The 15,000-nt window shown below is 46.2% G+C and overlaps 1 protein-coding gene across 1 annotated transcript in view; it reads right to left on the bottom strand.

Annotated features, from left to right (window-relative positions):
* Positions 1 to 15,000, bottom strand: part of ano3 (anoctamin 3) — a 126,035-nt gene that overhangs the window by 78,603 nt on the left and 32,432 nt on the right. The window contains exons 2-3 of the mRNA XM_055922023.1: positions 7,835 to 7,995; positions 7,372 to 7,537 (exon numbers count right to left, since the gene is read on the bottom strand). Coding sequence (XP_055777998.1) covers positions 7,372 to 7,537; positions 7,835 to 7,995 — 327 coding nt within the window. The remainder of the gene's footprint in view (positions 1 to 7,371; positions 7,538 to 7,834; positions 7,996 to 15,000) is intronic.

Genomic DNA, 15,000 nt, shown 5'->3' with positions numbered 1-15,000 from the left:
TAATATTAATATAATATAATATATATATAATAATAATATTATATATAATAATAAGATAATATATATATAATAATAATATAATATATATTCCAGAAATGAGCACATATTGGAAAAAATAAATATAAATATTATCATCAGATGTGCTATTAGCAAAAGGCATTATTAACTGTAGCCAACTGATGCAACATAGTGGCTATAAATAGAAAGACAGAAGCATGGGATTGGTCCATCTGTATTTACCTCCATTGGACACAATGATGTGTATAAACCCTGGATGACTGACAGGGGGGAGCTGTACTGAAGCCACCGCACAGCCATCTAGTACTCCTCATTTGTAAAACATGTTTGGAAGCCTTATATAAATACATTTATTAATGCTTAGTCTACATTATTTTTTGACACGTTTATTCTCTTACAGACACTTAAATGCATATTTTTAAATTAGATTATGTGAACTAAACATACAAATAATCTTTAAAGTATTATTTTCAGAGAGTACTAATGTTACTGTCTGCACTACAACAACAACCATTCTTATATACATGTCATTTAGTCCTTATTTGAACATTTTCATTGAAACACTGTAGAATTCCATTCATTCCTATGGTGTACTGCTTCTACTGGGGAGTCCCAATGTGGCTTCAAAGCCTCTCAATGGCCAATACATAGCGTCAGCAAACCAGGGTTTATACACATCATTCATTGGACACAACATCCTGATTGTTATTATTCATTATTATTTTGAAATTATTATTCATTATAATTCACTCAAATGTTTTAATTTGGTTGGTTTCTGGCCAACAGTATCTGCACACCTGCTCGTCGAACATTTCATTACAAAATCATGGTCATTAATATGGTGTTGGTCCCCCCTTTGTTGCTATAACAGCCTCCACTCTTCTGGGAAAGCTTCCCTCTAGATGTTGAAACATTAATGCAGGGACTTGCTTCCATTTAGCCACAAGAGCATTAGTGAGGTCAGGCACTGATGTCGGGCGATTGGGCCTGGCTCGCAGTCGGCGTTCCAATTCATCCCAAAGTTGTTCGATGGGGTTGAGGTCAGGGCCAGTCAAGTTCTTCCACACAGATCTCAACAAACCATTTCTGTATGGTCCTCGCTTTGTGCATGGGGGCATTGTCATGCTGAAACAGGAAAGGTACATCCCTTGGCACTATGCATTGGGGCATAGTGCCAAACCCAGTACATCGCACTGCCAGATGGTGAAGCATGATTCATCACTCCAGAGAACGCATTTCCACTGCTCCAGAGTCCAAAGGCAGCAAGCTTTACATCACTCCAGCCGACGCTTGGCAATGCGCATGGTGATTATAGGCTTGTGTACGGCTGGTCGGCTATAGAAACCCATTTCATGAAGCTCCCGACAAACAGTTTTTGTGCTGATGTAACTGGTGTGAAATTGCTAGCTAGTTAGCGGGGTGCGCGCTAATAGCATTTCAATCGGTGACGTCACTCACTCTGAGACCTTGAAGTAGTTGTTCCCCTTGCCATGCAAGGGCAGCAGCTTTTGTGGAGCGATGGGTAACAATGCTTCGTGGGTGTCAGTTGTTGATGTGTGCAGAGGGTCCCTGGTTCGAGAACAGGTAGGGGTGAGGAGAGGTACGGAAGCAAAACTGTTACACTGACATTGCTTCCAGAGGCAATTTGGAACTCGGTAGTGAGTGTTGCAACAGAGGACAGTTTATTTTTACTCGCTTCAGCCCTCGGCAGTCCAGTTCTGTGAGTTTGTGTGGCCTACCACTTCGCGGCTGAGCCGTTGTTGCTCCTAGACGTTTCCACAGCTCTAGCAGGGCAGAAATTTGACAAACTGACCTGTTGGAAAGGTAGCATTGTAAGTCACTGAGTTCTTCAGTCACTGAGCTCTTCAGTACGGGCCATTCTACTGCCAATGTTTGTCTATGGAGATTGCATGGTTGTGTGCTCAATTTATACACCTGTCAGCAACGGGTGTGGCTGAAATATACTTTTGTCCATGTAGTGTTTGTCATTGCCCTTTTAAGACGTCATTGCCCCTGTAAGAGATCTGTTGCGCCTAAAGGGAAAGGGAAAGGGGGATACCTAGTCAGTTGTACAACTGAATGCATTCAACTGAAATGTGTCTTCCGCATTTAACCCAACCCCTCTGAATCAGCCATGCTAAATGATGTCACCCCCTCAATTTTAGGAGTAGAAAAATAAACGTGGCAGCAATAAAAAGCTGGGATCCAAAACTGCTTTCAAAAGTGATTTTCCTGCGATTGCATTCAGAATTGTCATAAACAAATCTTACATGACGGTGCATTAAGTACCAGTCTATTCAGTGGATTATGTACTCATGATATGATTAACAGTAAACAGTCCGTGATAAACAGTAGAAATTATAGTGCAGAGAGAGGACCATCAAGATTATTCATGATGCTGTGGCTGACAGTGTTAATGGTCTCCCCCTGCATCACACCACAATGACCTCGTTAGACGATAATGGTCTCGCCCTACCTCAAACCAAAATTACCTCGTTAGATGATAATGATCTCCCCCTGCATCACACCACAATGACCTCATTAGATGATAATGGTCTCCCCCTGCATCCCACCACAATGACCTCGTTAGATGATAATGATCTCCCCCTGCATCACACCACAATGACCTCGTTAGATGATAATGATCTCCCCCTGCATCACACCACAATGACCTCGTTAGACGATAATGGTCTCCCCCTACATCACACCACAATGACCTCGTTAGACGATAATGATCTCCCCCTACATCACACCACAATGACCTCCTTAGATGATAATGATCTCCCCCTGCATCACACCACAATGACCTCGTTAGATGATAATGATCTCCCCCTGCATCACACCACAATGACCTCGTTAGACGATAATGATCTCCCCCTACATCACACCACAATGACCTTGTTAGACGATAATGGTCTCCCCCTACATCACACCACAATGACCTCGTTAGACGATAATGGTCTACCCCTGCATCAACCCACAATGACCTGGTTAGACGATAATGGTCTCCCCCTGCATCACACCACAATGACCTCGTTAGATGATAATGGTCTCCCCCTACATCACACCACAATGACCTCGTTAGACGATAATGGTCTCCCCCTGCATCACACCACAATGACCTCGTTAGACAATAATGGTCTCCCCTGCATCACACCACAATGGCCTCGTTAGATGATAATGGTCTCCCCCTGCATCACACCACAATGACCTCGTTAGATGATAATGGTCTCCCCCTACATCACACCACAATGACCTCGTTAGACGATAATGGTCTCCCCCTGCATCACACCACAATGACCTCGTTAGATGATAATGGTCTCCCCCTGCATCACACCACAATGGCCTCGTTAGATGATAATGGTCTCCCCCTACATCACACCACAATGACCTCGTTAGACGATAATGGTCTCCCCCTACATCACACCACAATGACCTCGTTAGACGATAATGGTCTCCCCCTGCATCACACCACAATGACCTCGTTAGATGATAATGGTCTCCCCTGCATCACACCACAATGGCCTCGTTAGATGATAATGGTCTCCCCCTGCATCACACCACAATGACCTCGTTAGATGATAATGGTCTCCCCCACACATCACACCACAATGGCCTCGTTAGATGATAATGGTCTCCCCCTGCATCACACCACAATGACCTCCTTAGATGATAATGGTCTCCCCTGCATCACACCACAATGGCCTCGTTAGATGATAATGGTCTTCCCCTGCATCACACCACAATGACCTCGTTAGATGATAATGGTCTCCCCCTACATCACACCACAATAACCTCGTTAGACGATAATGGTCTCCCCCTACATCACACCACAATGGCCTCGTTAGATGATAATGGTCTCCCCTTGCATCAACACACAATGACCTGGTAAGACGATAATGGTCTCCCCCTACCCTCACACCACAATGACCTGGTTAGACGATAATGGTCTCCCCCTGCATCACACCACAATGACCTCATTAGACGATAATGGTCTCCCCCTGCATCACACCACAATGACCTCATTAGACGATAATGGTCTCCCCCTGCATCACACCACAATGACCTCATTAGATGATAATGATCTCCCCCTGCATCACACCACAATGACCTCGTTAGACGATAATGGTCTCCCCCTACATCACACCACAATGACCTCGTTAGACGATAATGATCTTCCCCTACATCACACCACAATGACCTCGTTAGATGATAATGATCTCCCCCTGCATCACACCACAATGACCTCGTTAGATGATAATGATCTCCCCCTGCATCACACCACAATGACCTCGTTAGATGAATGATCTCCCCCTACATCACACCACAATGACCTCGTTAGACGATAATGGTCTCCCCCTACATCACACCACAATGACCTCGTTAGACAATAATGGTCTCCCCTGCATCACACCACAATGGCCTCGTTAGATGATAATGGTCTCCCCCTGCATCACACCACAATGACCTCGTTAGACGATAATGGTCTCCCCCTGCATCACACCACAATGACCTCGTTAGATGATAATGGTCTCCCCCTGCATCACACCACAATGGCCTCGTTAGATGATAATGGTCTCCCCCTACATCACACCACAATGACCTCGTTAGACGATAATGGTCTCCCCCTACATCACACCACAATGACCTCGTTAGACGATAATGGTCTCCCCCTGCATCACACCACAATGACCTCGTTAGATGATAATGGTCTCCCCTGCATCACACCACAATGGCCTCGTTAGATGATAATGGTCTCCCCCTGCATCACACCACAATGACCTCGTTAGATGATAATGGTCTCCCCCACACATCACACCACAATGGCCTCGTTAGATGATAATGGTCTCCCCCTGCATCACACCACAATGACCTCCTTAGATGATAATGGTCTCCCCTGCATCACACCACAATGGCCTCGTTAGATGATAATGGTCTTCCCCTGCATCACACCACAATGACCTCGTTAGATGATAATGGTCTCCCCCTACATCACACCACAATAACCTCGTTAGACGATAATGGTCTCCCCCTACATCACACCACAATGGCCTCGTTAGATGATAATGGTCTCCCCTTGCATCAACACACAATGACCTGGTAAGACGATAATGGTCTCCCCCTACCCTCACACCACAATGACCTGGTTAGACGATAATGGTCTCCCCCTGCATCACACCACAATGACCTCATTAGACGATAATGGTCTCCCCCTGCATCACACCACAATGACCTCATTAGACGATAATGGTCTCCCCCTGCATCACACCACAATGACCTCATTAGATGATAATGATCTCCCCCTGCATCACACCACAATGACCTCGTTAGACGATAATGGTCTCCCCCTACATCACACCACAATGACCTCGTTAGACGATAATGATCTCCCCCTACATCACACCACAATGACCTCGTTAGATGAAAATGATCTCCCCCTGCATCACACCACAATGACCTCGTTAGATGATAATGATCTCCCCCTGCATCACACCACAATGACCTCGTTAGATGAATGATCTCCCCCTACATCACACCACAATGACCTCGTTAGATGATAATGGTCTCCCCCTACATCACACCACAATGACCTCGTTAGACGATAATGGTCTCCCCCTGCATCACACCACAATGACCTTGTTAGATGATAATGGTCTCCCCCTACATCACACCACAATGACCTCGTTAGACGATAATGGTCCCCCTACATCACACCACAATGACCTCGTTAGACGATAATGGTCTCCCCCTGCATCACACCACAATGACCTCGTTAGATGATAATGGTCTCCCCTGCATCACACCACAATGGCCTCGTTAGATGATAATGGTCTCCCCCTGCATCACACCACAATGACCTCGTTAGATGATAATGGTCTCCCCCACACATCACACCACAATGGCCTCGTTAGATGATAATGGTCTCCCCCTGCATCACACCACAATGACCTCCTTAGATGATAATGGTCTCCCCTGCATCACACCACAATGGCCTCGTTAGATGATAATGGTCTTCCCCTGCATCACACCACAATGACCTCGTTAGATGATAATGGTCTCCCCCTACATCACACCACAATGACCTCGTTAGACGATAATGGTCTCCCCCTACATCACACCACAATGGCCTCGTTAGATGATAATGGTCTCCCCTTGCATCAACACACAATGACCTGGTTAGACGATAATGGTCTCCCCCTACCCTCACACCACAATGACCTGGTTAGACGATAATGGTCTCCCCCTGCATCACACCACAATGACCTCATTAGACGATAATGGTCTCCCCCTGCATCACACCACAATGACCTCATTAGACGATAATGGTCTCCCCCTGCATCACACCACAATGACCTCATTAGATGATAATGATCTCCCCCTGCATCACACCACAATGACCTCGTTAGACGATAATGGTCTCCCCCTACATCACACCACAATGACCTCGTTAGACGATAATGATCTCCCCCTACATCACAATGACCTCGTTAGATGATAATGATCTCCCCCTGCATCACACCACAATGACCTCGTTAGATGATAATGATCTCCCCCTGCATCACACCACAATGACCTCGTTAGACGATAATGATCTCCCCCTACATCACACCACAATGACCTTGTTAGACGATAATGGTCTCCCCCTGCATCACACCACAATGACCTCATTAGACGATAATGGTCTCCCCCTACATCACACCACAATGACCTCATTAGACGATAATGGTCTCCCCCTACATCACACCACAATGACCTCATTAGACGATAATGGTCTCCCCCTACATCACACCACAATGACCTCATTAGACGATAATGGTCTCCCCCTACATCACACCACAATGACCTCATTAGACGATAATGGTCTCCCCCTACCTCACACCACAATGACCTCATTAGACGATAATGGTCTCCCCCTACCTCACACCACAATGACCTCATTAGACGATAATGGTCTCCCCCTGCATCACACCACAATGACCTCATTAGACGATAATGGTCTCCCCCTACCTCACACCACAATGACCTCATTAGACGATAATGGTCTCCCCCTGCATCACACCACAATGACCTCATTAGACGATAATGGTCTCCCCCTACCTTAACTCTCTACGGCCTCATTAGAACTACAGTTGTGGGTTTACTTCCTGCAGGAATCACATACACACTAAAACTGCATGCACTGCAAGTCGCTGTGGATAAAAGCGTCTGCTGCTTTCATTTTTGGTGTTTATACATGTATAGATCTCCGTCAGGCTGTGGGAGGACAGAGACAGATGGACGGACAAACAGACCAATCGACCAAATGACAGACCGACCGACTGATCGACCAACTGACCTGACCGACTCACTGACCTGTCTTGGAGGAGATGAGGGTGCAGGAAGTGCTGTGACTGTGGGACAGAGGTTGGGTGTGTTGTGCCTGGATCTGGCAGTGGTCCTGGGCCTGGTGGTGTAGCCAGGGGTCAGACAGCTGGGCCTGGTCCTGAACCTGGAGTTGAGGCACTGACTGCAGATGGTCCTGAGGTTAGAGGTGGAAGAAGACATATATTTAGCTGAGAATCGCGATTAAAATATAAAATCTGTGTTAAAAAAATTACTAGAAAAGACTATAAAAACAGTAGAATGAGGAGCGGAAGCAGGGCACTAGCTCAACCCCTCTCTTTGCATGTTAAGTGCAAGTCTATGGGTCAAATGTCCCCTCCCCGTTCTAAATGAGAAAGATGCTAAATCTAACTTTGGAATTGGAATTTGTTTTACTTTCTGAATTGACTGGTCAACCCTGATCGTGACCTAATTATGGTGATAAAATTCCTGCCTGTGGGTGTGTCTGGGGCTTGTTGTCGGGGGTGAGGGGCATGGACAGGAAGTGGTTGATGTTCTGTGGGTGGGTTTGGCTCTGGGCCAGGCAGGGCAGGCTACGACGGGACGGCTTCAGGGTCTTCTCCTTCAGGATCTCACTGATGCTTGTGTGCATGCCTGGAAAGAGGGAGAGGGAGAGAGTTTAATTCATGAATTAATTAAATTGTCCAATGTGAATCAGAGTTTTTGCTGTCTTGTGTTGTTCCCCTAACCCAGACACCATCATAGGCTGGGAGCACAGGGTCAACTGCTTGGGTTAAGTTTCTCAAGGGCACAATGGCAGTAAGTCGATGGCAATTGTAGTAGTTAATGGCAGTAGTTATTTTACCTTTATTTAAAGTCAGTTAAGAACAAATTCTTATTTTCAATGATGGCCTAGGAACAGTGGGTTAACTGCCTTGTTCAGGGGTAGAACGCCAGATTTGTACCTTGTCAGCTCGGGGATTCGAACTTGCAACCTTTCGGTTACTAGTCCAACGCTCTAACAACTAGGCTACGCTGCAGTAGTTAATGGCAGCACCCTGAGATTCTGATACCATCAACCCTCTGCCTTATTTTCCCTTAGGGTTTGAACCGGCATTTCTCCAGTTGCTGTCCTGCTTCTCGAGGTTACCACCGCCCCTCTGAGAGGAGAGAGGGGGGTGTCGGAGAGACAGGGAGTGAATAGGAGGAGGGCGGAATGACTCCAATCACTCAGGGGTCCCTCCTGTCAAGGAGTCAGGGTTTCATGGTGTCATGGTGACATGGTGTCATGGTGTCATGTCAAGGAGTCAGGGTTTCATGGTGTCATGGTGTCATGTCAAGGAGTCAGGGTTTCATGGTGTCATGGTGTCATGTCAAGGAGTCAGGGTTTCATGGTGTCATGGTGTCATGGTGTCATGGTGACATGGTGTCATGTCAAGGAGTCAGGGTTTCATGGTGTCATGGTGTCATGGTGACATGGTGTCATGGTGTCATGTCATGGTGACATGGTGTCATGGTGAAATGGTGACACTGTGTCATGGTGATATGGTGTCATGGTGACATGGTGTTATGGTGACATGGTGTCATGGTGAAATGGTGACACTGTGTCATGGCGACACAGCGACACGGCATCACAGCGACACGGCGTCATGGTGACATGGTGTCATACTTCAAGTAGCAGTGTATTCCCGTCAGTGTACCCTCAACCCTACCATCAAATCACATACCAACACAATAGTACTTCATGTTGGAGTATATCAGCATCAGAGCCGTAAATCTACTACTACTCTCCCAACAGCATCAGTATACACTCAGTGGACAGTTTATTAGGTACACTGCCCCGTTCACGAAAATGGTTCGCTCCTACAGACAGCATGAGTCCATGGACCCGTCCTGCCTGGTGTCAACGGTACAGGCTGGTAGCAGTAGTGGTGTAATGGTGCAGGAATGTTTTCCTGGAAAACGGTAGGTCCCTTGATACCAATGCATTGCAATCTAGCGAGAATGTTCAGCTAATTATAACAGTTATTTAAAGTACAGAATCAGGGCCAGTATTGTCACAGTAGGAGTACTGATATAGGATAAATTTGACCTTCATTTAGATTAATCATAATGAATACGATTATATGGATTAGAGGGGACCTAATCCTAGATCAGCACTCTGACCAACACTAATTTATAAAAGCAATATTTTATTATCTGGTGTTATCATCATGGCTGTTACAGGCAGCGGACAGCTGCAAGGTTATTATGACATCACAGAGATAAGTGTGTGAACGGATGAAGGAATCATAGAATGTATCCCAAATGGCACCCTATTCCCTATACATAGTGCACTACTTTAGACCAGAGCCCTATTCCCTATACATAGTGCACTACTTTAGACCAGAGCCCTATTCTCTATATAGTGCACTACTTTAGACCAGGGCCCTATGGCAGCCTATTCCCTATATAGTGCACTACTTTAGACCAGAGACCCTATGGACCCTGATCAAAAGTACTGCATTACATGAGGAATAGGGTTCCCTTTAGGACACAAACAATGACCCCCCCCTCAGTGCCTGCCATTTTATCTATAACGTCCTCAGACCAGACGCAGTGATACTGTCTGACTCTACCATCCTACCAGACACAGTGATACTGTCTGACTCTACCATCCTACCATCCTACAGTGATAATGGTGTAACTAATTAAAACATGTACAGAGTCATTCAATAGCTAATAAACATCTTAAATGAGCAGCGATGAAAGCACTTTCCTCATTCCATCCTTCACTCTATTCATTATAATCAGGCCCCCCTTTTTTTTACTGACACGTTTACTCATGCACTGTCTTAGCCCGCGTCCCAAATGTCATTCTTCTATATTTAGGGAATAGGGAGTCATTTGGGATGCATGGCTTTCTGAAGCCCTCTATTACACCATCAGCACCAGGAGGACTCCCTATTCACCTCCAGCGTCATCAAAAATTCTCTCTGCGACCTTCTGCAGTGCTCAGCTACGTAGCTGCATTGGTCATTATCTCTCCTTCTCGCTTGGTCTTTCTTTCTCTCAAGCCCCCCCCCCCCCCGCCCTTCATCTCTACTCTCTTTTCTCCTCCCCTATTTCTTTTGTTCCCTCTTCCTATGTCTCTCTCTCTCTCTCCCTCATCTCTCTCTCTCTCCCTCTCGCATCTCTCTCTCCCTCTCTCATCTGTCTCTCCCTCTCTCATCTGTCTCTCCCTCTCTCATCTGTCTCTCCCTCTCTCATCTGTCTCTCTCTCTCATCTGTCTCTCCCTCCCTCCTTCTCTCCCCCTCTCTCCCTCGTTTCCTCCCTCTCTCCCTCATATCTCCTCAGGGCCTGTGTGCTACTGCTGTAAGAAGAGTAGCAATAACTCATTTCTGTCTCAACACATTGATTTCACCGGGGTTCCCTCTCCTGTTGGGCGAGAACAGACCCATTTAAAGATGTAAGGCATCAGGGACAGGGAATCCACCAATCACGCTGCAGCTCTGCTTTTTTCTTCTGCAGCCTCACAGACATCAAATGAAGGAAGCTCTAGTAATGGAAGCTCTAGTAATGGAAGCTCTAGTGAAGGAAGCTCTAGTGAAGGAAGTTATAGTAAAGGAAGCTGTAGTGAAGGAAGCTCTAGTGAAGGAAGTTATAGTAATGTAAGCTATAGTAAAGGAAGCTCTAGTGAAGGAAGCTCTAGTGAAGGAAGCTCTAGTAAAGGAAGCACTAGTAATGGAAGCTCTAGTGAAAGAAGCTCTAGTAAAGGAAGCACTAGTAATGGAAACTCAAATAAAGGAAGCTCTAGTGAAGGAAGCTCTAGTAAAGGAAGCACTAGTAATGGAACTCTAGTGAAGGAAGCTCTAGTAAAGGAAGTTATAGTGAAGGAAGCTATAGTGAAGTAAGCTACATTGAAGGAAGTTATAGTAAAGGAAGCTCTAGTGAAGGAAGCTCTAATAAAGGAAGCTCTAGTGAAGGATGCTGTAGTGAAGGAAGCTCTAGTAAAGGAAGCACTAGTAATGGAAGCTCTAGTGAAGGAAGCTCTAGTGAAGGAAGCACTAGTAATGGAAGCTCTAGTGAAAGAAGCTGTAGTGAAGGAAGCTCTAGTAAAGGAAGCTCTAATAAAGGAAGCTCTAGTGAAGGATGCTGTAGTGAAGGAAGCTCTAGTGAAGGAAGCTCCAGTGAAGGAAGCACTAGTAATGGAAGCTCTGGTGAAGGAAGCACTAGTAATGGAAGCTCTAGGGAAGGAAGCTCTAGTAAAGGAAGCACTAGTAATGGAAGCTCTAGTGAAAGAAGCTCTAGTGAAAGAAGCTCTAGTAAAGGAAGCTCTAATAAAGGAAGCTCTAGTGAAGGATGCTGTAGTGAAGGAAGCTCTAGTGAAGGAAGCTCCAGTGAAGGATGCTGTAGTGAAGGAAGCTCTAGTGAAGGAACCACTAGTAATGGAAGCTCTAGTGAAGGAAGCTCTAATAAAGGAAGATCTAGTGAAGTAAGCTCTAGTGAAGAAACCTCTAGTGAAGGAAGCTCTAACAGTCCATAACGGCTTGGCTACATCATGAATAATGAGTAAAGAATGCATGCATTGTCGTGACTCTTGGACCCATATAATTAACAATCCAAATGTGAAATCTTAATTGAGATTTACTTCATTCTGTTCCTGAGAGAAATATAACGTTTTTTTTAACATATTTTTAAACGAGGGTACAAGTTCATAAGATAACATTGACAATGACAAACGGTGTATGTGAGTGCAAACCAACACCAACATCATGCTGTGTACACAATGTTTTAATCCTACTAACTGACTGTCCTATATGTGTGTGTATTCATTAGGCCTAATTGTCATTAAAAACAAATATTTATCCTAAGCAATGGCATCTGTACTGGCATCTGTACACAGCAATGGCATCTGTACACTCAAAAATCGGCTTTCAACAGCTGAATCGCTACCATATAAACTAATACATCCAGCTGCCACTAGCAACCTGTCCAGGGGTTGTACTGGTACATCAGGAGATAGACTAAAGAGGGCTTGCCCAGGTGTGGGCGCCATAAAGAGGGCTTGCCCAGGTGTGGGTGCCATAAAGAGGGCTTGCCCAGGTGTTTGTACCATAAAGAGGGCTTGCCCAGGTGTGGGTGCCATAAAGAGGGCTTGCCCAGGTGTGGGTGCCATAAAGAGGGCTTGCCCAGGTGTGGGCGCCAAAAAGAGGGCTTGCCCAGGTGTGGGCGCCATAAAGAGGGCTTGCCCAGGTGTGGGTGCCATAAAGAGGGCTTGCCCAGGTGTGGGTACCATAAAGAGGGCTTGCCCAGGTGTGGGCGCCATAAAGAGGGCTTGCCCAGGTGTGGGTGCCATAAAGAGGGCTTGCCCAGGTGTGGGTGCCATAAAGAGGGCTTGCCCAGGTGTGGGTGCCATAAAGAGGGCTTGCCCAGGTGTGGGCGCCATAAAGAGGGCTTGCCCAGGTGTGGGTGCCATAAAGAGAGCTTGCCCAGGTATGGGTACCATAAAGAGGGCTTGCCCAGGTGTGGGTGCCACAATTCCACTCTTCCTCTGTGGCTATCTGCTGACTTGAGCAGTAAATAGTTTCTTACTAAATAAAAATGGTGGACCTAAGGGTGGAGAACATAGCCTCTCCTGTTCTCTCTCCTTCGCTTATTTTGCTCCAATGGATCAGTGTCTCCATGCCATAGAGATCCTGGTACATCAAGCTGACTCACACTACAGAAACTGAAGATAGACTAGCGTCCTGTCAAGGGGGTGTACTGGTACATCAAGCTGACTCACACTACAGAAACAGGAGATAGACTAGTGTTCTGTCAAGGGGGTGTACTTGTACATCAAGCTGACTCACACTACAGAAACAGGAGATAGACTAGTGTTCTGTCAAGGGGGTGTACTTGTACATCAAGCTGACTCACACTACAGAAACAGGAGAGAGACTAGTGTCCTGTCAAGGGGAAATACCTTATTTACGTAAGTATTCAGACACTTTGCTATGAGACTCAAAATTGAGCTCAGGTGCATTGATCTTTCTTTTTTTTCTTTAAAAAATGTTTTTTTACCCCCTTTTTCATGGTATCTAATTGTTATTAGTTACTATCTTGTCTCATCGCTACAGCTCCTGTACGGGCTCGGGAGAGACGAAGGTCGAAAGCCATGCGTCCTCCGAAACACAACCCAACCTGCTTCTTAACACAGTGCGTCTCCAACCCGGAAGCCAGCCGCACCAATGTGTCGGAGGAAACACTGTGCACCCGTCTCCCTTGGTTAGCGCGCACTGCGCCCGGCCCGCCACAGGAGTCGCTGGTGCGCGATGAGACAAGGATATCCCTCGCGGCCGGCTGTGACAGAGCCTGGGAGCGAACCCAGAGTCTCTGGTGGCGTAGCTAGGGCTGCGATGCAGTGCCCTAGACCACTGCGTCACCCGGGAGGCCATCATCCTTAAATGGAAGAAGTTTGGAACCACCAAGACTCTTCCTAGAGCTGGCCGCCCGGCCAAACTGAACAATCAGGGGAGAAGGGCCTTGGTGAGGGAGGTGACCAAGAACCTGATGGTCACTCTGACAGAGCTCCAGAGTTCCTCTGTGGAGATGGGAGAACCTTCCAGAAGGACAACCATCTCTGCAGCACTCAGGCCTGTATGCTAGAGTGGGCAGACGGAAGCCTCTCATTAGTAAAAGGCACATGACTGCCCGCTTTGAGTTTTCCTAAAGGCACCTAAAGGACTCTCAGACCATAAGAAAGAAGATTCTCTGGTCTGATGAAAGATTGAACTTTTTGGCCTGAATGCCAAGCATCGCGTCTGGAGGAAACCTGGCCCTATCCCTACGATGAAGCATGGTGGTGGCAGCATTATGCTGTGGGATGTTTTTCAGCGGCAGGGACTGTGAGACTAGTCAGGATCGAGGGAATGATGAACGGAGCAAAGTACAGAGAGATCCTTGATGAAAACCTGCTCTAGTGAGCTCAGGACCTCAGACCGGGGAGAAGGTTCACCTTCCAACAAGACAACAACCCTAAGCACACAGCCAAGACAACGCAGTGGCTTGGGGACAAATCTCTGAATGCCCTTGAGTGGCCCAGCCAGAGCTCGGACTTGAACCCGATCGAACATCTCTGACGAGATGTGATAATAGCTGTGCAGCAATTCTCCCCATTGACAGAGATTGAGAGGATCTGTAGAGAAGAATGGGAGAAACTCGCCAAATACAGGTGTGCCAAGCTTGTTGCGTCATACCCAAGAAGACTCAAGGCTGTAATCGCTGCAAAAGGTGCTTCAACAAAGTACTGAGCCAAGGGTCTGAATTCCCTATGTAAATGTGATATTTAAGTTTTTTATTTGTAATACATTTGTAAACAGTTTTTGCTTTGTCCTTATCATGAAGCAAAAAAAAAGATTTAATACATTTTAGAATAAGGCTGTAATGTAACATGGAAAATGTGAAGCGGCTTGAATACTTTCCGAATGCACTGTATTGACTCAGGGGCTGGAATAATTATCTAATAAAATATATTAGTGTTTTATTTTGTATAAATGTTTTAGAAATGGTGATGCAGCCAGTCAAGATGCTCTCGATGGTGCAGCTGTTGGACTTTTTGAGGATACGAGGGCTTATGCCAAATCTTTTTAGCCTCCTGAGGGGAAAGAGGCACTAATCTCATAAGACTGGAGCTA

Source organism: Salvelinus fontinalis, chromosome 5 (genome assembly GCF_029448725.1).
Source record: "Salvelinus fontinalis isolate EN_2023a chromosome 5, ASM2944872v1, whole genome shotgun sequence".
Classification (NCBI taxonomy): Eukaryota; Metazoa; Chordata; class Actinopteri; order Salmoniformes; family Salmonidae; genus Salvelinus; species Salvelinus fontinalis.
The sequence above is the reverse complement of the archived record's forward strand: the minus strand, read 5'-3'. Positions and strand labels throughout refer to the sequence as shown.